Here is a 27,961-nt window from a genome sequence, read left to right as displayed (position 1 = left end):
TCCTTTTTTAATTTTACACACAAAAATATCAAAATACTTTACAGGGCTTTTAATCTCAATATTGTCAAATCCATTTTTGATCAATTCTCTCAAATACACTGTACAATGACAACGTGCATGTCCTTTTTAAACTTCAGTGCTCATTTCATTAAATTTCTTATTTTTTCTTCTTCAGGGAACAATGCATTTCAAATTATGCATAGTTATTACTTGGTATTTAGCCATACATTTGAGAGACATCACTGCATTTCATGCAACTCATTTCCCAATAGGTAACTTGCTCTCCATCAAACCTCACTCAGAGCCAGGTGCTTAAATGTTGTAATACATAAAAGATACACAGTACGACATTCAGAACAAGGATTATCTTGCTTACTCAAACTTCAAAGCTTAAAAGAATGAATGTGTTTTTACACAAACATTGAAGTATACAACTCGTATTCCAACAAAATTGAAAAAGGTACTTAAAAAAAACGATTTACAATTGGGCCCAAAGTGCCCCAGTGCAACATGAGAAAGAAACTGCCTCAGAAATCCTTCGCACCATTCCTCAGTCCACCTCCTGGACATGGTGTGTGACAGGCGACTCGTAAGGACATGGTGGGCGAGACGCTCCTCCCACTCAGGGTCATGTCAACACGTCGGCTCATGTCTTTATCAACAGAATCAACCTTCTCCCTCTGGCATTGCTACAGTATTTATCAGCGACTAGTGAGCTGCTTTAAGTTCCTTCTGACGTCTACATTAGCTGCTAACAAAACAAACTATCACTCAACGTATCACATGTATGGGAGATCATGTTCGAGGAAAAAAGTGACAAAATATTTAAAAGGCCAAGAAGATATTGTTAAAGAACACAGGGAAAAAAACCTGATAAAACAATCCCTTCCTTTGAGGGTAAGAGATGAATGTGAGAGAAAATGTCACATGATGAAGTAGAGGAGAAGAAGCTTTTTTTATCATAAGCCCCTTTTACACAGACATATTGCAGTTAAGACGACCCATTGTTATGTCGCCATTGCTTGTTTACACTTAAACAACCATATGTATGGTTTTAGATTACGAGCCCACATTCCAAAATCAGGCTCGACCACTGTCCCGCCACGCTGCCTCTCCCTTATTCAACAAACCATGACAATGTCTGTGGCTGCCATTCAGGCGGGACAGAAAAGCCAACCCCATTCCATGTTCATTCATTTCATACAGAACTGGAAAGTTGAATACAAGGTGCAACAGGCTGAGTAAAAGGGGCTAGAGTCTCTACACAGGCTTACATCTAAGTGGGCTCTAACAGCCCTTCAGTGAAGGCCAACAGCAGCAGCAGCATTGGCAATCCACTGTCTGTTACACTTTCGCGTCTTGGTCGTCTTCCTATGACACCACTGCGCACTGTTTTTCCAATACATCCTTCTCAGTTCTCCGAAGCACAAACAACTAAAGATCATTGCATCTTGACACAAATATTACAATAGAAAAATGATTTGACACTTCAGTTATCACTATACGGTTATTCACAACTGTTGAAATCATCGGTCAGCTATCAAAAGTATAAATGAGTTTAGGAAGAGAGAGTTCACTTCAGTAATGTCCCCCTCCGTGAACCCCAGATATAAAACACTATCAAAGGAAAACACCAGGAGAGTGAGCCTCTGGGCTTGTGGTTCTCTCTGTAAATCTAGTATCATTAAGGCATTCATTATCTATCCAGTATTGCTAAAAGAACAACTAGTCGTCAGACATGAAAAGGATCTATGTATGCAAGTAACATAAAATGCTGACACTTGAGGATAGAGTGCAAAATACTCTTATCAATCAAAAACCTAATGGCCTAGTTAGTAACAAGCATCCTTTATTAAGTTTCTGTGTTGATGGCTAATTTGCTCTGTTAACTATACTAACATGCAAAGTGCACACTTCTTTAGGAAAAACTATTCCTTTCCTTTTTTCCTCACAATTTCCAAATGTTTGGTTTCATCTGCTTAATCTCGACAGCAACTGGGAGGATATAAAAGGCTTTAGAAACTCTTGTGGTCGTTTAGAATAAAACCTGGTGGCTCTATGGCGCCATTTTGGATGAGAGGGTTGCGTGCCATTTTTACAGTTACATGACTTAATACCTTTGAGCTAACACCAGGATTTTTTGGTGGGCATTTATATCGATTAAATATGACTTTTGCAGTAAAGAGTCAGCACAAAATGTCAACAATGGAAAGTAGGTGGCAAAAACGTTTGAGGTAATAACTAGCTTCATGTTGAAACGCCACCGACCACACATTGAAAAGTGACAGTATATTCATGCTTTACACGATAAGAGCCTGTGAGAGGCTGCGACATAGAAGATCCGCATGAAATCTGGGCGGGGTGAAGACAACAGGAAGACATATCAAGGAAGACAGGTGAGGTTGCAACAAGGGGCAGAGCTGTGATTGTCACTGACTGAATGGAGGGAATTCATGAACGGTCAGTGCTTGAGAAGTCAGGAAAAAAGCGCCCACACAGTACCTGCAGGGACGAGCAGGAACTCCGGCTCTGTCCTCGTCAGCAGCCCCATTGGTCTAACTAACAAAATAGTGCAATTTAAGAAGAGACCACGGAATTCATGCTCTCTGAAAGCTGCCTACACAAAAAAATCTAGGAAAAGAACCTCTGATATAAAGACTTTCAAAACACGAAAAAACTTCACCTTGAAATTTAAGTCCATCCTGTTATACATTCATAAAAGAGTGTTTAAGATAAAGATGACGGAGAGGAAAAGACGTTCACAAGTCTAAAAGTGGACTTCAGTTTTTCAAGTGGGTGGTGTGACACCCGGCATCTTCATTTGAGCTGCTCTTGTGTTATAGAGAGACGTCACCCATTCTTATCTCCGCCCTTTTCTCCTCCACCCTGAAAACAAAATTACACAAGGTTTCAAAACTTGGAAACAAAACAGGACAGCCTTTACATCCACAATGAGAAATCCTGTGGTGCTGCTCACCCCCGGCTTGTGAAGTGCGTGTTCCTGCAGAGCGAAGAGGCCGCCTCCCTGGCCGCCCTGCAGGGGGGAGGCTGTGGCAGAGGACAGCAGGTTGGGAGAATGGGCGACCCTGGGTGAGTTTGGGGTGGAGGTGAGTGCTCCGGTAAGCGTGAGGCGCTGCAGCTCCCTCTGTCTCTGCTGCTGCAGCATCTGGCACACCACCACCTGCTGCTCCTGGTGAAGGAGCAGAACGTTCACAGTCAGGACACGTGTGAGACTGGACGATTGCATATGAGTTTCTGTTTGTACCTATTTAACCATAGACTGCATAAACACTACACAGATGGATGACATTACAGCTTGATTGCCGCCTAGTGGCTGGCTACAGTATAGGTCTTAAATGCCGCACAGCTCAATTTGTTTCCCTTTTATTTAATCCATTGCGGTTTCAGAAAATCCTTATGAAGAGTTTCAAACCTTGAAGGAGGCTGACCATCTATGAGACGAATCTTGACTATAAAACATTTGATTTCAAAACCAAAAATTGTTGGAAAAGAAAAAACAGTCAAAGGTACGAGACTGTGTACATAATTATTTAAAGAGTGAAGGAGCTTTTCATCCCATAAACCATCGATAATGATACTTTTCCATACTGATACTTCTTGTTGAACTTAACCTTGTTCTAGTGATTTTCCCTTTCGGGCTTTTCTTTTTCTCATCTCTAAAAAATAAATAATAAATCATATTAGGAAGAGACATCATGTTTGTTCTGTGGTCAATGTTACGCTGAACCGTTCCCATTGTAGCCAACTTGATTTTCACTGTGGTAAATATTTCCATGGTAACAGCAAGCTCCACAAATAAAAACGTCGGTATTACACCTGAGGATTATGGGAAGTGTAGTACTTCTCCTTGACATTGCAAATAAAAGTTTTTTTTTCTTCAAACACAGTTTATGTCTTATAAACTTGGTTAGAATATTATGGCCGATAATCAAAATTAACCACGTTGTTTAGCTCTACAAAAACAGGGTAACATGTCATGATTGACAGCTGAGACTAGTCCAGAACATGTGTACATACCTACACTATCAGTACAAAAGTATTAACTTAATCATCGAATTCAGGTGTTTCATTCATTTCAATGCCGTTGGTGGGACTAGGCCCCATAGTTCCAGGGAAGGGAAATGTTAATGTTTCAGCTTACCGAGACATTTCGGACAATTCTCTGCTTCCAACTTTGTGGGAAGCTTTTATAACTACAAAGGGTGACCAACTCCATGTTAATGTCTATCTAGATCTAGAAAGGGATGTCATAAAAGTTCCTGTAGGTGTAATGTGTAGGTGTCGACCCACCTTTGCCCATAAAGTTAATGAGAGAGGAATAACATTAGCTGTGTATAAATTCAGGGCTGCATTCTTTGGAGGCTGCATTTGAAGAACGATTGTATAACATCGGCACGACCATATCTCCCATTTTGAAGGCTCCTCCAAAAGTGGCCCGTCAAATGCGTCCTTTCATCCCGGGCGGCTGTGGCTGAGGGGTAGAGTGGTCGTCCTCCAACCTGAAGGTCGGCGGTTCGATCCCCAGTCTGAACCATCTGCATGCCGAAGTGTCCTTGGGCAAGATGCTGAACCCTCAATAGCCCCCCATAGAATAACAAAGTGCTGCAAGTAGATGCACTGTATGAATGTGTGTGTGAATGGGTGAATGTGAAACTGTACTGTAAAGCGCTTTGAGTGGTCTTCATCAGACTAGAAAAGCGCTATATAAATACAAATCCATTTACCATTTACCATCCCTGAGAAACGGGACCAACCCATCCCAGGATTCATTTTGCTTCGGTGACTAACTAAAGAGGAAACAGAGCCCGCCATCTCTACGTGGTCCACACAGGCTGCCTTCCCTTCCTATGAAGGATGCAGCCCCTGAATTGAGACACAGCTATTATAGATATATATTTAGATATATATATTTTATTTTCTATTTTAAATTTTTGATATTCTATTTTATTGTTATTCTATTTTATTCTTTTTTATTCTATTTTATACTATTTCTATTTTTATTTTATTTTTTTGGGTTGAAATTACTGAGCATTGCTTAAAGAGAGCCTGTGATCCAAGTATTTCATTGACAGTGACTGCTTCATGTTATCTCTGTTAATTTGACAATAAAAAATCTTGAATCTTGATCTTGAATCTATTTCGGTCATACGTCAGAAAAAATACTCCAGTGTGAAAATACAGGGTGAGAGTAAGATAAAGTAACAGAGAGAAGTTCATTACTGGAGTGAAGTTCTGTGAGGCGAGGAACTGCTGGAGCTGCTGCTGTTGCTGCTCCAGAAGAAGCTGCTTCTGCTGCTCTGACAGGAGAGAGGATCTGGAAACACAAAGAACATACCAACACTTTAAAGGTTATATATACACAATATTGAATTCAGCAGCAAACATCTGTTTGCTGTGTAGAGAAACAGTGAAGTGATGGCGTTACTCAATGGGTTGTGGTCCGAGCTTCGCCGTTCTTTGTTTTATTAGCTGGTCCAGACACACATTCATGTTAGTGCATGTTAGTCGCTCCCTTTGAAACCATTGAGACTCCTCAGGTTAAAGGATCTTAGTGGAAATGGTAATTTCCCTCCCTTTTCCTGCAGTGACAGACCTGACGCTTCCTCACTGCAGTGCTGTTTAACCAGAAACACCACAGCTACACCTTATTTGTATACAGTTGACACACAGCGTGACAAGGCTATATGATGATGATAGAATGCAAACTAGCAGTTAGTGCCATCCAATCCTGCTGAGAGTGTGAGTCAGGGCTGCAAGAGTGAGCACAGCCACAGAATATGTAGAAAAAAACACCTTCACTTAACTGTCTGACTCTTGGGAGGCTCAGACACTGACAGGAGCACCAACCTATGAAGAAGACCCAACAGATCCATTCTACCAGGCTGCACAGAAGCTAGCTGGGTGGCTTTTCTGTTGGCTCTTCTCTAAATGCTTTTAAAAAATGGTAAATGGTTTTGTATTCATATGGGGTAACTATTCTTCTTTGTGTTTAGGGGCCATTTCCACTGGGTGCAGCAGCAACTCACTGGGAACCTGAATGAAAGGGGGAGGTGTGGCTGATGTAACATTTGTTTTGGTCTGACATGCAGGTGCAAGTGCGACATCTAGTGGCAGTGAATATCATAGTTATAAAAGCAGAGGCGAGTACATTAAACAGAGAACAACCGTATTATATTATAATATTCATAATATTATTAAATAAAATGTTGTCAGCTGTCGAACATTTTAACACCTTTAAAAAAAAGAAAACTATTCATTTCGGAGCTCTTCAGCTGACAGTAGGTCAGACAGCACTGGGTACGTACGGGCTCACACTCTTGGGGAGCTGGAAGCCCTGTGCCAGTGCCTGTGGGTTGAGCGGTGGAGGTTGGGGGCGCAGAGCAGGGAGTGTGGGCTGTGGGGCGTTCTGCACCGGAGACTGGATCACACCGTTCAGGCTTCCTAGCACACCGTTCATACTTCCTGCAAGAGACGCCATCAGCCCACCCACCATCGGCAGAGAGGAGCCGCCAGCCTGACTCATGGTCCCCAGACCGTCGCTCACACCTCGACTCAGGCCGTTCAGCTGCGGCTGGCTGAAGGAGGCCGGACTCTGCTGAGGAGGAGGAGTACTTTGGAAAGAGAGGGAGGAGCTACTGCGGGACGGACTACCAGAGTGGAGCTCCTGGAACAGAGAGGAGAAAAGTCCATGTCAGCTGAACCCAGTTCCTAACTGCATCAGTTAACAGTTTTAAAAAATAGAGTCCGGATACATCTGACAGAAAGAGACAATATTGTTTATCACAAGGTAAATTGAAACTTTCTGAGACCTTTAAGATTAAGATTAAGATACAATTATTTGTCCCAAACACATGCACAGACATGCACAAGCACACTCATGCAATTGTAGGGAAATTTAACCTCTGCTTTTAACCCATCTGGTGCAGGACACACAGAGCAGTGGGTAGCCGTGTACAGCGCTCGGGGAGCAGATGTTAGGGGAGTACGGTGCCTTGCTCAGGGGCACTAGACAGGGTAAGGAGAATCCTCTTGGATTTTTGGACAGATCAATTCAGGTTCCTCTTTTTGTTGTTTCTCCGTGGAGTCGAACCAGAGACAAACCAGAGACCTTTTCTGCCCATAGTCCAAGTTTCTGCCACTAGTCCACCGCCTCTCTAAAAAACCACATTCTGGCAATTCAGAAGTCTTTTAAAGACCGTAAAAAATCCAGTCCCAGAATTACTCCCCCATAATTGAAGATAAGATGAAGGAATTATAAAGAGAAAAACCCTAAAAAGACCACATGATCCCACAAACTACAGGCAGTAAGTATCCATACTCTATCCCAAAGCCAATGTCTTTGTAGACGTTGAGTTTGTCTTGTTTGTAGTTTTATTACAGCAAGCTAATATCTATATCATTGAGGAAGACCGACAACACACTCAAACATTACAAACGGTGCATGCAAAACATTTCTCTTAAAAAAAAAAGCAAACTAATTTGAAAGCACAACAGAAGTGTTATATGAACAATAACAATACCTACCTATGTTCATTTAAGATCAAGTACTTAACTTATTTATCTATTTAATGTAACTTAAGACTTCTTAAGGAAGCAGAGACACACTAGTTCATACTGTTCGAACCAGGTCAGTATGATGTGTAACGCATGATCTACGGCTTCTCACCTCAGATGAGTTAATAAAGGAGGTGTCATTCAGGAAGCAGCTTTTGGACAGGGGACTCTTATTGGTGCTAAGAAGGTCTAAAAGGAGAGAGAGGTACAAACACAGGGTGAAAAATACAAAATCAAACTTTTACATAAGCCAACATGTTTTGTATTGTCACAACACACCCTACAAAAAGCTTTTTCACTCAATAAATCACTATATTCATTTCAATGACAGTCTAATGAGCTCATGGAGAGGTATCACCAGAAAATAATACACTGATGTTTAAATATGGAGCATGCAGTTGGACTGTTGTGGGAAGAAAGCAGGACAGGAACTAACGCACGGAAGAGGGCGTGTGAGACTGGCTGATGAATGCACGTACAGCTATAAAGGAAGATTTGAATCACATAATGAAAGTATCGATCATTATGTGATGATCTGTGTTGATATTGTGGCGTCATTTCCAACAATTCAACGTTTAAACTGTAGCGGGTCAGAGACGTGAGCTGAGTCTGTTGGTCAGTGTGTGGGTGTATGCGTCTGAGAGAGAGAGAGAGAGAAGTGAGCACCAGAGTCCGTATATGTGTGCGTGGGCGTGCACGCATACTTAAGTTTGCAATGTGACCTTTCCTTCACGTTCTGGGATTTTCATGCAGAACCTCCGCAATTGGTTTTCAGTAATCAACCCTTTATAGTGATCATTTTGGTCCAGGACAAACGTGATCACTATAAATGGTTTCCATTGTGCAACACATTTACAGCATCCATGGTTTTTCCACGTTTGGACTTCAAAGCACATGACTGCAGTAAAGTCAGAACAATGACTTCACGTGTTGGGAAATGGGACCTTCTGAGGAGCGTGTGAACGCACATTGAAAAAGGTGGGCAGTGAACAACATGACATCATAGAAACACTGTGTCCTTAGGTTCTGATATGAAAGTAGGTCGAAGAGATGAATAACCTCACCTTGGGTGGATGACAGGAAGTTGATCTGGGCTGAAGTGTGCAAGGCGCCCAGGGCGGAATAAACGTGTGGAGGAAAAGGCACAGCCAGCTCTGTGTTGAGCACCTGCAGCCGCTCCTTCTTGGCCGTCAGGCTGAGGATCTGGTCCTGGAGGCGCTGGTTCTCCTGCTGCAGGGAGTGGAGCGACTGGAGCATCTCCACAACTAGAAGGGGAGGGGGCAGCAATTCAATATCAATAATGAACTTTATATTATTAATGTTGTTGAATACATGTATTTCTCTGAATATGAACATCTAGTAGACAGGAAGTAGATCAACAAATTGATGTAATCACTGCTCCTTCACATTTTATATATAATCCTGTAAACAGCTCTTTACAGGTTGATTACAGTCACCACCTTTAATTCCTGAGTTATGATGTTAAATATAGACCAGAAAAGTGTATTTGCATAAATTTAAACTGTCACAATGAAGTTGATCTTTGACAATTTGTTCATATAATGTCAACACATCATCATTGTACCCTACGAGACACTTGTTGAATATTGTCATGCAAAGTGTATGACTTCGTGAGTTACGGCCCAGGTCACCGTGACCTCTGACACCCAAACCTCTAATGACTTCATTCTCGAGTCAAAGTACATTGAAGAAAGAATTTGAAGAAATTCCATGCAGGGTGCTGAAGGTATCCTGAGATATAATATTCACGAGACAACCCCAAAAACACAATGCCTCCGGACCTGACTGTCGCTGGCACGGAAGCATCAAAATGAGGTCAGTAACTGTCCTACTTTCATAATGTTGCTCAAGTAACGAGACTGATAAGCCAGAACTGGTGAATAACACCCCAGTTCATATACTGGATGTATGAGGATAAATTAGTGATGGTTAAAGTATCAATAATAGACCTAGAAAGTAAAATACCCACAACCAGTAAGCTGAGCTTTCATCAAGTCCACTTTACAGTCTATGTAGCCACACACAGGTGTTTTCAGTTATTCTGACTGATGAGGCCAAAGCTATTGGAAAGTATGAGAGGCCACTAAACCCTGACTGTGTCCGCCACCTTTACAGTGGTCCACATATTCAATTTCCACAACAGATTCCATCCAAAGCAATAAAGCAATAGGTAACAAAAGTTTAAAATATATAATAATTATTTTTAGATTTCCCATGTTTATCACCTTATTTTGAAACATTTGCTTGGAAAATGCAAACACTACCTTGTTCACTTTGTCTACTTTAAGTCATTCAATCTGGCCTTCCAATTCTAGCAGTGTACAATAGACTAGTACAGTGCCCGATGTAAACCTGTCTATTTTGGAATGCTCTGTTCTCTTGTCCTGTGTTAATGCTCTCGAGCTGCTTCAGAATTATTCCTTATCATTACTTTTTATTGTTGTGTGCTGGACGTTGAGTGCAGAGCTTTTTATTAAACAGTCTATGGTGCAGAGTGAAGTTAGAAAACTTTGTGTTCATCCTACCTGGTTTATCTGCAATGAAGATGTTATAGTTTGAATGATTTACTATAAATTTGTGTTGTTTTTTCATACATTGCATGTCGCTTATTACACATGTTTGTTAAGCAACTGACACAATCTTAAGACCCATGTTCACACCTTCCCAAATGTAAACTCTGTAATTCAGCACAATATAAAACACTGCAGCAACTAAATTAACATTGTGCTTTTACTTTGAAGAAAGCTTGGTAAAGAGTAAGTGACTCTATGAATGTTGATGCCCCGAAGAAGATTATATCCCATGAGTGTCTTCAAAAAGGTGAAATAAGAAGAATCTAATTTTTTTAATGATATGATGGCGATTTTGACCTGCGGTTTGACCCAGTTGCAGACCACTGCTGTAGTTTATCTGAGGACGTAGAAGAAGACCTGTTAAACTCTGTCCACAGACTGAAGGCACACTGCCCCACCCCCACTGACTGCTACAGAGCGCTGGTCGCCTGTTAATTCAATTATTTATTCATGTTGAACCTATTGCATGTCCAAACTGCTCCAGAATAGGCACTGCACCTTTGCAGGCAATTTACAAAACACAGGCCAAGTGTGATAAGATGAATGATTTGCAAGAACTTGCCAAGTGCACCATCTCCGTTAATTCATTTAATTTGATTGCCCAATTCTAACAGTGTAACACAGACGTAGTCCATACCATGTAACACTAATGTTTGGTTTGGATATTTGAGAAAAATAACCACTGTACAACACATCTATCAATAACGATACAAATGATGATGATTTGTGAAATGCAAATTATACTGATCACTGAAAAATAATGAGTGTTTGGTAAATAGTGAATAGTGCTGAATGAGGGAGGTGTCATTTTGGAGTCTAATCAAACACATTTTAGTAGACCATATGTATGTAAGGGCTGTAAAGACTGACAGGTTCATTATAGCAACATTACTGCAAACTTACACTATAACTGATTGTCAAAGCTGTAAAAGTGGGAATTGAGTCTTAAATTGTGATTAAAGCTCTGACATTTATTGGTGATGTAACTGGACGTTCAGTTTTATCATTTGTGTTAAGTTTATTGCAGTGCCCCAAGAGCTGAGCCAGAGATTCAAAGCAATCCTCAAAATGCTTCCTAATTAATTTTCTATGGAGCTGTGTGTGCAGCGTGCCCAGCCTCACAGAAAGAGGAAGAACTGCCTCACTCTCCTCTCTTGTTTCTGCAGAACAGCAATAAACATTCATTAGTCTAAAGTGAACCCTGAGAGGCATAAAAGTAAACGCAGTTACGAGAGACTATGAAAGCTGGGTAAAAAAAGAAGGCTCCCTGATGGATGTTGACAGAGGAAACAATGGTACACAGAAAGAGAGACAGTGGTTGACATATCAGAAAGAGGAAGAAAAATGGAACAACAATGATTGCACTGGGTGGAGAAAGAAAAAGTAGCTAAGAATAAATGAGAAAACAGAGCCAGCTGATGACAGAGAAAGAGGCAGTGAGGGATCTGACTCAGGAGAGAGCAGAACAGGAATCTAACAGACTGAGGGCCCGTGAGAAGCAACGCTGCTGGAGCTGCTCTCAGCTCAGTCGCAGCATGGTGCCACAGGGGCAGTCATCATCTCTAAATAGCACAAGGTTGTGTTCTCACAGAGCCCAGAGAGTTTAAGTAAAAAGAATCATAGGCAAATTACACCAAGCATTTTTCACACTGGTTCAAAAGCATTTAACTATATAAGACCTTTTAATTAAGCTAGATGAGAACCTTCAACCGAGGTTATCACCTCCAGAAGTTGTGAGCAGTTCAACAAAAGCTGGATTTCTCCTTCTCTGGCTTTTCTAATTTAAAATTGGTTTCTTAGGAGCCGTATGCATTGAGAGCATAGAGTTGAAAGCAGAATGTTGGGCTTCTGCCAGGGAGGTTATGTTTTCACCCCTGACCATCAGCAGGATTAATTAAAAACTACTCAACAAACATTCCACTAAGGAACTTTGGCGCATATCCGGCCAAATGGGAGGATCCAGGAAGATTTGAATCACTTTCTTTAACATTGTGAGATTGGACATTTGATCTGTGTTAATTCTCCGGAGCTGCCTTGGAATTACTCCTTGTCATCAGTGAGTTCTACTCAAACAGTTCTGCAATATACTTCCACTTTTCATTGTTTGTTTGCTGGATGTTGTGTTCAGAGCTTTTTATAAACAGTCTATGGTGCAGGGGATTCTCATGAAATGAAACTGAATTTACTTTAAACTGGTCATGTGTGTGTTTGATTTGGAATGATACATTTCTTTTTTTAAACATTGCCTATCGACTATTTCTGAAGTCTGTTGAGAAACTGACATAATCATCAGACCCAAGTTCACAACTTCTCAAAATAAAAGATGTGATTCAGCTCAATCAGAAGCATAGCCGCAACAAAATGAACAGTTAACTTTTACTTTTACTTAAAAATAGCAGGAAGTGATTCTATGGATGTTGCAGAAATGACTCAGATCAGCACCAGCAACTCCTGTGAATGACTGTCAGTCCGACATCGTGAGAAAACAAAACAAAAACCTTGCTTTAGTTTATCCAAGAATTTAAAAGTTGACATTTTCAACTCTGTCCACAGTCTGAAGGCACAATGCCCCGCCTCCACTGACAGCTACAAAGCGATGGTCGTCTGTTTTATTAAATTTGATTAATATTGAACATATCGCACGTCCAAAACACATCAAATTTGACACTTCACTTCCCTGGGCCATGTGAGGTGAGTTTAACAGTTTCACATTAGGACTGACAGACGTTTGTGGGTACAATTTCTGGATCTTGATGAAAACAAATTCGTTATATTTATGAGTGTGTGTAATTTTGTGCAGTTTGGTTGAATTGAAGAGGGGGCCACGGCAGAGGTATGTGCACATTTGAGTACCCTTCTAGTTTCTTTTGTGACCATTCAATCATCTTATTTTTTACATTTCTATCTTGGAACTACATGTGAACCACTGCTTTGTTTTTCAGGCTGACTCACTGTTGGCTCCCATCTCTCCGTTGCCATGTTTCTCCAGCAGGAGCTCTATGTGGGAGCTGGCTGGAGGGACGTTCTCTGGACGGGCTCTGACTCCTGCACACAACCCATCTCTCTGGTCGAACAGAAGAGGAAGACAGCTCATGGGAGACCTGGGTGAGGAGGAGGAGAAAACAACAGGGAGTCCAAAACATTGAAAAGTCACTGCTGCAGGCACGCGAGGAAACTACTGACAAGACGCTGTGGCTGGTAGTTTTTAAAAAATCTAATCCACTTTGGATGTTGCTGCCATTTTCCTGTTTGCTGAAATACAAACTGATTTGACTACAGCTACAGCCCAGAGAAAATGTATTCAAATGCTGGATCGTTGATGGAGATAGAGACCAGTTCATGTGTTTTAGATTACTTCCCTGTGTCAACCACTCACTCATTTTCAACTGCCCCCGCAGGAGAGTGTAAAATCCTGCAACACTAATACAGTTGAAAAAGTAAAGAAAGAGACTTACTGTGATGAAAAACTCTCTCTTGGTGAGTTCCCCTGACACGGAAAGCGACAGTCATCGAGGTCGGACTCTGAGAACAGAGACAGAGACTCATGAACTTCACATGTACTAAAGAGTAGTGTCGGTTGTGCTGTGAGAGGAGGTTTAATTTTAGATCCTGTAAAAAGGAAGAGCAGTTTAGTCAGAAGAGGCTTTACTTTCGAAGTTTGTCCTAAACTAGCTTCAGTTTCATAACACTGTCCTCCTCTCACCTGGCAGTGAGGTCTGGGCTTGGCTCAGTAGTGGCAGCAGTGGCGGCGCTGTTGAGAGACAGCTGGCGAAAGGCTGGGTGGAGGTCAGGCTATAGGAGGTACTGGAACCTGGAGGGACCTGTGACACAGTGAGGCAAGGTTCATCTGGATTACATGGATAGAACGTTCAAATACAGATTCAAAAATGACAGCTATGATACCTTATAGATGGTTGAACAGATTGGCCAAACTATATCAAGTGTCTCACATGGATCTCTTTCATGCTTGATGTATTTGAAAAACGATGCAACATGAGCTCCAAGTTTAATAACCACTGTTTTTACACAACATTCTTTTAAATGGTGCAAATACAATAGATATATTTTTTCCCTGTTAAAGTTTTTTTTAATGTTTTTCCTCACTGTAATCAAGGGTTAAGGTCAGAGGGTGTTGCACCTTATTAAACCCTATGAGGGAAGATGTGATTTGTGCATATGTTTATGCAAATATTTTTTGATTTGATAATAGCTGTAGATCAATTGTCGTATGATTAACTCATTAATTAATTACGTTTCGCTTGTAGTCATGTTTTTTTTAAAGCGTCCTGTAAAAAAAAGAGATCCATATGCTACATGCAGCAGTTAATTATAGGAGTGTTAGTCATTGTTTGGTATTTATTTGACATTAGATCTGTTTTTTCTAAGTGTTAAACTAAATTGGAAAACTGTCCCACACACAGCAACAGCAGCTCTGCTGTGGTTCTGATACAGTTAATAGCTTTTCAGTCTGAAACACTTCATCATGACCGATCAGTTCAACAGTTTGTGTGCAGTACCTGTGTGTTGGAGACAGTGCTGACTGATGGGAGAGAGAGAGAGGAGACGTGGGATTGGAGGAGTCCTGAGGAGAGAGGGGTGCTACACATGCCCCCCCCGAGGGACAATGAGGTGCTGCACAGCCCTCCGCCCAGGGAGAGAGGAGTAGTGCAGACACCCCCGCCCAGTGTGAGAGGGTCCTTGAGACTGGAGTAGATACCTGCACAACCAGGGGAATCAAGTCAGTGGAGAAAATATTTTCCGATTACTTTCATCATCATCTCAGTTGTGAGACGCTAAAGACGAGCACACACAGCACCTGTGAGTTCATGTCCATGAGAGAATCTGAAAGCAGGGCAGGAAAACTACCACAGAGACGTGTGCAGTGCACACACAAACCACTATCTAGGACAACCTTTCTGCTTCACACAGATAAACTGAGGCTGATTTACTAAATATTCTGAACGTTTAAACTATATCTATTTAAAACTGTTCCATGAAACTGTATCTGTATTTGTCCTAATGGGCTGTTTTAGTTTGAGTTGCTTGCTCTACTCCAAGGTGCTGATATACAGATAAGCTGCTCCTGTGGTGCTGACAGGGCATATGTGTCATGGAAACATTTTGACACTACAGAGTCACACTGCAAGTGAACGCACCAAAGTGCAAACAGGGACAGTTTTTTCTACGCTCTCTGACACACACACAGGAAGCTCGGGGGCTACCACACACACCCGCTCACAAGGACTCACCAGAGCCAAGCAGTGAGTTACCACGGCCTGTGGAAAAACTACCGACAGAGGAGGAGGAGAACGAACAGGAAGAAGAAGAAGAGGAAGAAGTGGGAGGTAGCGTCGAGGCGAAGGTGGAGTGGGGGATGGAGGATGGGCTTGGGTAAACTGAGGAGGTTAAGGCTGGAGGAGGAGGAGGAGGAGGTAAAGGAGGAGGAGGTGGAGGAGGAGGAGGAGGTGCTGCATGATGATGGTGGTGGTGAAGCTCGTCTTCCCTCCTCTCTCGGTTCTTGCTGCCCCGTGGGCGCCCTGGACCATGGCGGCTCTTCTTGTTGCCGCGGTGCCTCCTCTCCCGGGGCAGTGGTGGAGGTGGGGCTTTGTCTTCCAGGTCCGCCTCCTCTAGGATAGGTGGCGTGCTCAGTTGAGACGGCTTGCAGAGAGACTTGGAAGGTTTGTAGTCCCCTGAGGAGGAGATCTTGCGGATCTTGCTGCCGCTGCCCAGCCCTGAGGAGGAGGTGATGCGCATGATGGACCCGAAGGTAGAGATGGTGACCTTGTTCTCGAAAGGACTCGAGTTGCTCTCTGACCGGTCATGACCCTGGGATCCTGCAAGTGGGCCATCAGCAGGAGTCAATGCTGGTGGCTTGTGGTATTTACTGTCCTCCTCTTCCTCCTCCTCCTCTTTTTCCTCCTCCTTCTCGTTGTCCTCTTCATCCTCGTCCTCCTGGATTGCTGGCCTCCTGTGCCGCTCCTTGCGCTCCTCTCCACTGTGGTCATCAACTCCTCGGTCAGGGTCACGCTCCAGGCGGGATGAAGATGAGAATTGATGGAAATCCTGAGCAGAAGACAAGGAGCCACCTCCAAGAGAAGGACATACATAGAGATAAAAAAAACAACTCACTCATCATAGTAGACTTTATATCACCTGGTCTAGCACCTCTGACTTTTTCCCCCAACAAAAGCAACAACCTCTCAACATGTCGTTGTTCATTTCTTACCTGTGTTGAACGGACTGGAGGAGCAGGAGGAGGAGGAGCAGCTTTTGCCAGTGCTTCCTATCTTTTTACTGCGATGAACATGACTGTGTGAGCTCAGCTTCTTGGATTTTCCCTCAATATCCTTGCTGCTGTGGTGACTGGAGGAGATCTGCACACGCATCCACACACACACACACACATTACAGCAAGTCGTTTTTTTCCAAAAATTTACAGCTCTTCACAAGGTGTGGCAATAAAATTGGCATTTCTTACTGACTGAGGAATCAGGATACCATAAAAATTTAACTTTACAAAAGGTTTCCTACCTTTTCGATGCTGCTGGATGTCACTGATGTACTCAGGCCGTCAGACGACTTCTTGTAGCACTCTTTTTGCCTTATTTTATCCTTATGACTCTGAAAACACACACATCCACATGGGTTAAGGTATGTAACGAGTCCTACCAGGTCCTGCCAGGCATACAGTCTGTAAAACACTCTGTATTATAAAGCACTTTCTAGTCTTGACCACTCAAAAGCTCTTTACAATACAGTTTTACCATTAACCCATTCACACACATAATCATAAAGTGCATCTATGTGCAGCCCTTTCTCTTTAACAGCCGTCAGGGGCAATTTGGGGTCCAGTATCTTGCCCGAGGACATGTCAGCATGTGGAATAGAGGAGCCAGGGATCAAACCACAGACACTCTGGTTCGTGGACGACCCGCTCTACCTCCTGAACCACAGCTCAACAGCTGACCACAGTCCTGGCACACAGTTACCAGGGTGGGCTATGACAGGGGGGGGGCCTTTTTGCTGCGAGTACAAAAACCTATTTTACCTTGATGACCAAATGTTCAATGCCAAAGTTCGGCAGCTAATCTTAAACCTCGCTTTCACATATTAATATCTGTGCGTACTAGTGCTTTCATACTGGCCAAAACATTACGTATGATTATTCCTTCAAAAAACACCAACACATGATTTGCCTTCATTTCATTTTCATTAAGTAGAGGTAGACAGCCACAACAGTGCTACTTTTTTCTCAGTAGATCTGATTATATAATTCTAAATGTATAAAACTAGTGCAGTGTCTGTAATCTTTAGTTAGATTCGTCGACGCCCCCTCAGTGCTTACCTTCCTCTGCCTGTGGTGGTGGTGTTTGTCCAGTGAGGGAGAGCTGGAGCGCCCCCTGGAAAGACTGAAGGAACTGCTCGTATTTTCACTGGAGCGCAACTTCTTCTGCTGTTAGAACCAAAACAGGAAAGTGAGGATTAAATCATGATCAAATAAAACCTTAACAGCTGCAGGGCTTTCATGACATCAGGCTTATTTGCTTTTAAGCTGAGTTAGTTGAGAGGACACCACTCTCTCTCACAAATGTCTGGTAAAAAATAGCTTCAAACAGTAGCTGTCTTTTACCCTAACATGATGACTGTAACATGGCTCTAACCCAAGGAAAAACACATTTGCTTAATTGGACCTCTACAGCTCACATATAGATGCTAGTTATACACCTGAACTTGTTATCAAGAGAATGAAATAAAGAATTATGTCATCTATGTGTTCTGTTGCAGATGCTGAAGACAGCATGTCAGTTGGTCTGTCCTCAGTCCAACAGGAGAGGATTAAATAACAAGAACAGGATATAACCCAGAGTGGTAATGATGATAAGAATCACTTCAGTGCACTGTCTACACAGGATACAAGTTGGACTGAACTTGGACACATTGTTTCTAATATCTCTGCTTTGGTAAAATCCTATTCATTTATAAATATTAGTCCTTTGTCTTTTGTATCTATTATTACCTCGGCCAAAAAGGTTAGGTTTTCATTTGTTTGTCTGTTATTTAGCAGGATTATGTTAAACCTACTGTCTACTTATCTATGATGTCAGATCATGAATCCGGATCATTGCAGTTACTTTAACCCTGATGTCCTGGCTGTGCCCGTCACAGTACGTCTGGTGTTGTGTGTTGCAGGTGAAATGTGTGCACGCAAAATGTTGGACCTTTTTCTTAATGTGTTTAAATACGTGTCTCATAAACTCTAGATCGAATCAAACAGGTCCTAATAACTTCTGATAGTGTTGGTGTTGGTGTTGGGGGGGGGGGGGGAAGCAATAATCTTAAATGGAAATTCAATGAATCGGCCATGGTTACATGCACAGCTGCAGCTGAAGCTATGAGGTCTGACTGCTGGTAACCACTTTATGAACAATAGTGCAAGCATACGACAGGAAGAGACCCAGCGTGCATCAGGCAAATAGCGCTGCAGAAAACTCTACGAGGGATCACTAGAGATTGTTTATGTTCAAATGAGAGTTGTAAAAAATCCAATTTGAGACTGAAAACCTTGATTTGATCCAACCTGTGAGTTCTGTGACCTGTTGCGACCCCTAGTCACGAGAGCCCATTTGATACAGAGATGGGACTATACGGCTGTTGAGAGAACCCCTTGTTATGTTCATCGAACCCTGAACCACACAACAGCATTGGCATTCTGTCTCAATGTTCCGGCTCTCCCACTTACACAGGCATTAATCAGCTGTGACTAACACCACTGCTGGCATAATGGCAGAACAACAGTTTCCGCCCGAAAGTTCAACAAGCTGGTAACAAAAACAGCAGCAGCAGTCACGTTACACCGAACAGTGCATTCACCAGCAATCTTTACCATTTTGTTGTAGTGATGCTTGCAGTAGCCACAGTATTTCACATTGTCAGCTTCTGGGCCTTCCTCCTCACACAGCAGGCCGGCCATCTGAGCACTGAACACAGGGCATCACAGGGTCAGAGGGGAAAAGGTGATAAAGATATCTCACACTCACACACAAACAAACACACACACCCAAGCACCTGGATGTCATCCAAGTCAGGTGAAATGTTTTATCAGTGATCAAGGCAGAATTGATTAAATGTCACATCTCTGCACACACAAAGCTGTGGCAGCCAAACTTTCAGCCCTGATTTTAGAAGACACAATTCTGCATTCTGCGATAGGAATCAGTTTCAGCTTACACAACATCAAAAGGAACAAATCCACAGAGATAAACAAAAAAAAGTAGAGCGGTGCAGTGCAGACACGGTTCAACAAACACACCAAAGGGAAATACAAATATGCACTTTGAGGAACCTTTCTCTGCCTTAACCAGCTGCTGCTTTACATCTCAACATATCAGTTGACACATATAATGTCTAATATATCTGTGTCTTGGTTATGGCAAACTGTATTTAATAAAATTATATTGGCCAGCTCGCTGTCCAAAATATCACCCAGCTGTAGAGGAAACACACCGAAGGTAACACTTACCAGGTGACATGGAAAGCTTGTCTGCAGCCCTGTCTGTTGCAGGTCATGCAGGCTCCACAGGCAGCCTTGCTTTCCCTCCCATGGTCCTCACAGATGTAACAGGTCTGGTGCCACAACAAGATGGGCACGACAGGAAATGAGAGGACAGAGACACATCAGTTGTATTAGGTCACAGAGAATCCTTGCTTGTTAGAAAATTATTTGTGTGTGAAAACCTGAGTCTTTTAAGTCTTTCAAGGTTTGATTCAATCTGTTGCACCAGTGCTACCAGGGCAGTTCGATGCATTCATACAAACTGTATTGTGATCGTTTTCTTTTATAGGAGTCATTATTTTATATCACTTATTTTATTTTGTATCTCAAATGATTTATATTGTTTTTCATCTGGTGAACTACTGTGTTTCCAGTGCTGCGAAGATAAAAAGCTTCTTAATGTAAGTGCAGCCGCAGCTAAACTGTAAATGATTAAGAAGTTTTGCTTGTCGAGACAAACAGATGGAGCTTTCAAACAGAAACACAGTTTGCTCTGTGCACAACGTAACTGTTCACCAGATGTTGTGAAAAAAGTTCACATCAAAGCAACTGTCGCTAGTCGAGTCTCCTCAAAAGAGAGCTATATCTTGATGAAAGGAACATTTATTCATTTCGACTCATCTAATAATCATTACAGTATAGACGTGGGATGGTTTATAACAATCTGCACGGCAGGAGGAAACACACATTGATGCTACACAAAAATATCACGTGCAGACTAGACTTTGTAAATTTGAGATCTTCAGGCTGGATCTGCACATCCTGTACACATCAGGCTTCACTGCCGTGAAACTGAGCGCACACGTCCACAAAATGCACGTAGGCATACACCACAGCACACACGAGCAGGCAAACGCATTCACGCACACACACACAGCTTTTGTACTTCTCCCTCAGATTTCCCCAGCTAGCAGGGCTGACTGGTGGGGGGCACAAGAGGCCTAGCAACAGGTGCGGGACAAAGGAACAGCGGGCTCTTTACCTTTTCACTCCAGCCCACTCTCTGTCGCCTTTTCTCTCCCCTGTCCCCTCTCCTCCTCTACTCCACACATCCTAGGCTGCTCTCCCCTCCGAGGATGTTGGCCGTGAAATGAAAGGCCAGAGAATGAACTACACCGAGCGTGTAAAAAAAGAAGAGTAGCTTCTCCAGTTTTGGCCGGCCATTGTAACGCTGTCTAGGAATTCAGGCAGCACAATCTGGATGAATGGCTCTGACGGGGGGGAAAGCTGCATGCAATTTACTGTAGCTGACAAAGTAATATGAAACCCGGCACACAAAGACTCACATGTGTACATTTATATGCAGGCATGCAGCAGGATACACACACACACACACACACACACACACACACACACACACACACACACACACACACACACACACACACACACACACACACACACACACACACACACACACACACACACACACACACACACACACACACACACACACACACACACACACACACACACACACACACACACACACACACGGCATTGACTGGCTGCTCAGTCCAATGAGTCCACGAGTCAAATATTGATTTCTCTGTAATGTGCATGGCTTTAAAAGGCCTGTTCTGGTTCATGGTGGATTCGGCGCTCACTACTTCTGTTTTACATGGTCTGCAAAATATCACAGACTGTACAGACCAGAAGAAACCAGACAGTTACAAGATAGCTGATGCATGATAAAGCTATAATGGCTGGAAGACGAGTCTGTGATTTCACGGTTGGTTGGACGGGCAGGACATTTCAAAAGCATTATTGAACGTGTAAGCACATCTTTATACCCCAGTGTGAGACATGTTCACTGTATCTTACACTGCATGGTACAGGTCCCATTGTCTTAGTGTTACATCAGCCACAATGCACCATTAAACCGTCATTCCATTACTATACATAGAGATTACATGGAAAATAGACTAAAGATTCCCTGTGGACACTGTTAATTTGGATTTATCAAACAATTGCAGGGGTGTCCAAACTACGGCCCGCGGGCCAACTGCGGCCCGCCATCCATTTTTAATTGGCCTGCATCAATGTCTAAAAATATGATTTATAAAAAAAAAATTAAAAATTTTTTTTAAAATTTTTTATAATGACTTTGTTTTGCTTTATGGGGCCAGGCTTCTTCAACAGGGGAGAGGCCGGTGCATGCTTCTGCGTTTTTAGAGACACGCAATAAGGGGCACGCAAGAGCGCTTGCGTGCCCCTCCTTTCGTGCTTGCGTGCATTCACCAATTTTTGTAACTATACGACAAAGCTACGCAAGCCTCACGCAGCCCGCAAGGCTGTGATTGGTCCGCTAACTACATCCTTTCCAGAGTCATATTTCCTGTTTCATGCCCCATAATACCGGCAGAAACCAAGGAAGATTTAGAAGAACGGATATGGACCAAATAGAAGAGCACTTGTCAGAAGAGTTCTGAAAGTATGACGACTTGTATAACCCGTCACTGACTAAACACAAGGACACGCAGATGACTTGCAATTGCTGGAAGGAGATCTCGGCTGACGTCGGTTTGCAGGTCGATGAGTGTACGAAGCTGTGCAGAATGATCAGGGACAAATTTGTCCTCCAGAAAAAGTAATAAACAGTCGACAAAGACTGCCACACACAAAGAAGGTGTCTCTAAGGTTGTCTTCGACAAAAAACGTTACTCCACCTAGTGGTCTGGCGGTGAATTGCTTTGCTAACTTGCTAGCTGTCCCTCAGAATGCCACCACGCCACGCCGCCACGCCCCCCCCGCCCTGAGCGAACGCGACTGTCAACAGTCCACTCCAGGGCAGGGGGCGTGGCGGCGCGAGTGGCCCAGTCCTTGGTATTTTTTTCTGTATGTGGCCCTCGGGACAAAAAGTTTGGACACCCCTGTCTTATATGTATAAATATTTTTTAAGAATTTGAATTATCCAAAGTCTCGTATTTGTTTTTTTTGTTCGACCAACAGTGCAAACCCATAGAGATTCACTTCTATGTAATTACTAATTCAACAAACGTCTGTCTGTCTGTACCTGGAAATCATATCTCGCAAAACAGACGTTTTATCAGATTCACACTTAGCATGTGTCAAATTTGGTGAGATTTGGAAACACTATACATTCAATATAAATAAAATGTGAATAAACAGGCATAAGGAGCCTTGCAGTGAGGGACCGAGTTCAACATGTCCTACGTCCTCAGACAAACTAGAGCAGTGGCCGAAATCTGGTGATCGGCCCACCAGCAATAATATCAGGCCCGCCAGATCATAATTAGTATAATTATGATAATTTGTATTTATTTTATTTACCATATCAGACTGACAGACCTTCACAGTAGTCATGGGTTCCTATCTCCTTCGTGGCAGCAACATTCGCAGAATCACTTCCTCTTTAGCAATTACCCTGCAAAGTATGTTCGCTTTTTGGTGCAACGCTTTATATAGACTGGGAATACAAAGCTCTATTTTTGTAAAGTTGTGAACTTGGGTTAGTTGCTTAACAAAACGTCTGAAAAAGCCGACATGCAATGTACCAACAAAATAACACCAGATATTAAGTGTTAAGTCCATCTTCAAACCACACACGTGAACTGTAATAAAGCAAATTTACTTTGAATTTTATGAAAAACATTGACTAAAAAATCTGTGCAAAACAAACAGATTCTGGTTGGTAACAGGTCACTTTTACAGTTTCATAAAGAAAGCCACAGACCAAGCAAACAGTCCATTCCTAACAGACATTGTTAGGAGCGAGCACTAGTGATACAAACACCAGGGAGCAGCCAGGGAATGTATCGCACTCACTATTTTAGCACTGCTAAATACATCACAATGGGTTGTTTGTGTTGAGCTGTGGTAAATGTACTTCCTTGACTCTCCCTCAACCTACCTCGTCTATTTCTACTTCGGCTGAAAATCTCCCACACTTCCCAGAATGACTTTCAACAACCTCCAGAGAGCAGGCGTGACCTTGCCCTGTTCAGCTCTGGGTTACGTGTGGGCGGAGGGAGCGATGCTGATGTGGAGCTGAACTGTTTTCCCGTTCCGGGGGAAACTTGAGTTGTGCTTCTTCCAATGTGTCTTAAAACGGATTCATCATTGTTTCTTAAAGCTCAAGTCGCTGGTGGAAATGTTAATGTGACGTTTTTTTCCTCTTATGATGGATTTCCCTAGTGGGACTGTTGATACTGATGGGAAACTGTTCAGTTTAAAACTAGGTCCCTGCTCTATTCGTTAAGGGCCTGAAACCAAATCTGACGTTTGTAGATAGAGATCCAAACAACAACTCCAACACTTCTAAACATGTGGTCGAAAGGAAAATCTTTCAGGAGGCAGAACAGGTAAACATGAATCTGATCAAGCATTGGTGACATAACTTGTGTTACTTGAATCAAAAGTCATGTGTTTGACCTGATGTGTAATAAACCAGTTATAGGTGCTGCATCATCTCTAACAATGTTGAGTTGCCCTGATAACCAAATGGTTAAAGCACATATCCACAATATTTCCATCATTCTGACTACTGACCTTATTCACAATCATTTAGATTATGATGTTAGCAGGAGTTGCTAATATAATATTCCATTAATAATCATATATTCAAGTTTCTGAGCTAATATGATAATGACTCATGTCATTATGCCCAACATTGTTCTGCCTGTTTTAAAACCACAACTTGAAATAGTTTCATGTGTGATGCTGTCATATATCATTTAAAGGCATTTCCTTTCAAATTTTGCAAAGGCTGCAACTCTTTAAAATGTTTCCATCTTGTTAACACAGTGGGCAAATGTCTTCAAACGGTTGGTAACTGCTGTACATGTCCAGGTCGGGAAAAACTCTACTTATCTGATTAAGACGTAAACATGTTTTCATAATGCGACTAATATCAGAATAGTCCTATTTTTTATTTGGTTATTGCTTATTCAAAGTTTGACCTTTTGCGGGATTAGGGAATTAGAATATACTGTTACCTGACAGCGTCTTAATCAGGCTATTGGCTTAATCTGGTTAATATCAAAATATTGGTGCCACTGCATCTATTCCTACCCAGAGTATTTGTTGCGTGTCCTAAAACGTGTTTCCTTTTTGTCTCTATATTATCATACATCCAATAAATATAGAAAGGCCAAAACAAAATAAACACCCTCTCCAGGTAGAGGAAAAAAGTGCTTTCTCTACATTCTTTTCGATACCCTTCTCTGAGCGTACAGAGGCAGAGCTTCCGGAATTTCGAGTCAGTGCATCACACTTCCACAGAGTCCTGTGGACAAACTATTCTTTGCACAAGTTGCATGTGTTGATGTTATTTCCCCCAGGCAGCAGTGTAGTGGTCAGTACCTTGATGTATCTGTCATGCGGGACATACTGCAGGATGATGGGCTCCATGGTGAGGACGTTGGCAAACTGCACCTCTGGGATGTAGAGCGCACACACAACGTGGGCCCAGCCTGGTGGAGAGAGAGGAAAGTGAGTCAATGGCACGATGACACTCTTCAGGAATAAAGTGGAAACCTGCAGCCTCGGTGTGGTCTGAGTCATGGAGACTCACCTCCGCTGTCCGTCCTCTTGAGGGCACCATCTTTGTGGGGGCACAGCTCACACCTCTGGGGCAAGGAGAGAGGGTGTCATCATCAGTGAGAAGGGATGAGGCAGGGAATGGATGGATGGATGGATGGGTTGGATGCTCTGTGTCATGTGCTGGGGAGGTGTACTCACCACGCGGGCCGCCCTCTCCTGTGACTCACACTTCCGACAGAACCACGGACCAGTGGGCACCTGGACGATGCCGTAGCATGCTGTCACAACACACACACCACACACTATTATTTGTACACCTTTACAGACATAACAGGAAAACCAACAGCAGATACACAAGAAATGCATTTATTTGTGCTACTTTGTTGATCATTTAGATGAATGACATATTATGTTATATAAACAGCGGAGTCGTAGGGATCATTAAGAAAATATGTATGAAAAGGAGGTAGAATAACTCCTGCATAAACATTTTACAGGTCATTTTTTATGACTACAAGGAGACTAAGATCACTCTGACACTGACACACACACACACACACACACACACACACACACACACACACACACACACACACACACACACACACACACACACACACACACACACACACACACACACACAAAAGTTGTACATGAATGAATCTGCCTCGGACTAATCGGACTTTATCCAACCTTGTGGCACTTTCCCTGACTTCCAGGAGCTAACCCAATGTGTGTGTCAGATGAGAGCCCGGTGGAGGCAGCATGGCCTCAGCCTCCCTCACAGGCAGCAGGTAGAGACCGGCTCTCACATCCTCTAAGTTCACTACATGCTCCCACTTCACACACGCACACAAAGCAAATGGACACACAAGGCAACACAGTGTCCAGCGCGGAGCGGCCGCCTGGCTTCCAGTTGGCGCTAAACACACGCCCTCTCGAGCCAGACTCACACACGTAAACACACACGGACACACACACACACACAGGGACCCGCGGTGCCATCGAGGCGCCATCCAGGCTCCGTGTCACCGTGTCTGGCCCTGTGTGTGCGTGTGTGTGTGTGTGTGTGTGGGTGTGTAATCATGTGTGCTGAGAGGAAACAACACACAGCAGCACGCCTACCGACCCCTCCCACACACATCCACACGCACGCACGTAGACAGCAACAGACCGACACACAGAGCCACCGACCCGCCGGCAGCCCGGTCCCGGTGCCCGGGGCTCGGTGCCCGGGGCTCGCACGCTAACCGCGGCTAACGTTACCTTGGTGCACCGCCACGCTGCAGCCGTGTCCATCGCAGTACACCAGCGGGTTCTCCGCCCAGCCTCGCTCGTCCGAACACACGCAGCAGCCTCCGACCATTTCCCGCATGCTGCTCCCATACGCAGAGCAGTGAATCCCGTCCCGGCCGCGGCTCAGACCCTCCCCCGGCCTGTCAGGTGGTCGTCCCGCATCGCAGCGCCGCACCGGGCATCGTCGCGGGGCCGCGTCCGTCGCGCAGGTCTTTGCGCCGCGCACAGAGCAGATCCTCGGCGTGGGGGGTGCGCTGCTGCCGCTACGCGTTTTTTCCGTGATGTCCTCCCCGTCCCCCTAGAACCGATGCAGTGCGCATGCTCAGACCTGCTCCTGCTCCTCCGGGTCGGAATCAAAAGTCGCAGCAGCAACGGTGGCAACTTCTTGTTGTTGTTGTTGTTTATTCGCCTCGCATCACCGCTCAGCCTCGTGTGTTTCGGCCTCTCGTCTTCACCTCTAATGACGCGTCGCTGGGATTAAACAACACCCCCCCCCCCCCCCGCGTCTCTCCGATCATTTTATACGCGACATTAGAAAAACATGTGGATCAATCTAACAACACCGCTGTTTCTCCATCAATTCTGCTTCAACAGCGCCCTCCTCAGGATGCCCGCAGAACAGCAGAGCGGCGATTACAGGCTGTTTCACCAGCCGACGTCCTGAAGAGCCACACATCCACAGACTGAGAAACCTGTGTTAAACGACACATGTCAATACACAAATGTAAATAAATAGTCTATTTTTGCATTTGATTGGTTCTGGAGTTATTGACTCAACTCTTTCAGGCAAAACAACAAAAACAAACCAAATTGAGATTGAATTTCCACTTTGTGCACCTGACACCTGCCGAGGCAGTGGTGGATCTAGGGTTTTTCTGAATTTTACACAGAGGAGCTAATTACATCACCAACATCCATCACAATTCCGGATTCAGTAAGGTGCAGTTTTTAACTGTTACTTCTATAGCTTTGAGCAGAGCTACAGATCATTGAAGATATTTGATAGTGAAATGAAAATTGTAGAGTCTTGTAACAAGTTGACATATTTATTATTAGAAAGACTATTTATTTGTTAGTGTTTTTAGCCTGCTGATGGGACAGGGGGTCTTCAGGGGGCCAATCAGATTCCAACCTGGCCAATGTCCCCTTGACCCTTCTCCCGAATCTGCCCCTGCTGGGATCCATGACTTTTTGATTTCATTTGATTTCATTCCTCTCAGCGTCAGGTACAGGTGACTTCCAGTTAAAATGCATCAGCATGGATCTCAATCTGATTTTCAAGTCAAGTTGAGCCCAGTGACTCAGACAGCAGGTGTCACCAGAAAGCTTTCAGTTTGACTTGACACACACGTCACTCTTGCATTATGACTCCTGTCTCCACTGGCTGAGTAAACTTGTATGGCAGCAGTTTTATGGTGGAAATGGGACACACACACAC

The 27,961-nt window shown here is 43.4% G+C and overlaps 1 protein-coding gene across 1 annotated transcript; it reads right to left on the bottom strand.

Annotated features, from left to right (window-relative positions):
* On the bottom strand, positions 1 to 26,752 carry LOC133028050 (protein AF-17-like). Its single transcript, XM_061095247.1, has 20 exons — positions 26,494 to 26,752; positions 25,426 to 25,505; positions 25,259 to 25,313; positions 25,048 to 25,157; positions 19,690 to 19,793; positions 19,054 to 19,147; positions 17,515 to 17,622; positions 16,701 to 16,790; positions 16,396 to 16,543; positions 15,419 to 16,255; positions 14,687 to 14,886; positions 13,873 to 13,990; positions 13,625 to 13,691; positions 13,122 to 13,270; positions 8,640 to 8,840; positions 7,688 to 7,764; positions 6,327 to 6,685; positions 5,242 to 5,335; positions 2,978 to 3,190; positions 1 to 2,886 (listed from the first exon to the last, which is right to left on the bottom strand). The coding sequence occupies exons 1-20, from the start codon at positions 26,600 to 26,602 to the stop codon at positions 2,851 to 2,853; spliced, it is 3,249 nt and encodes a 1,082-aa protein (XP_060951230.1). The 5' UTR covers positions 26,603 to 26,752; the 3' UTR covers positions 1 to 2,850.
* Between the last annotated feature and the right edge of the window lie 1,209 nt (positions 26,753 to 27,961).

The sequence above is a fragment of the Limanda limanda genome, chromosome 2 (assembly GCF_963576545.1).
Source record: "Limanda limanda chromosome 2, fLimLim1.1, whole genome shotgun sequence".
In the NCBI taxonomy this organism is placed as follows: Eukaryota; Metazoa; Chordata; class Actinopteri; order Pleuronectiformes; family Pleuronectidae; genus Limanda; species Limanda limanda.
Note: the sequence above shows the minus strand (reverse complement) of the source record. Positions and strands in the feature narration are given on the sequence as shown.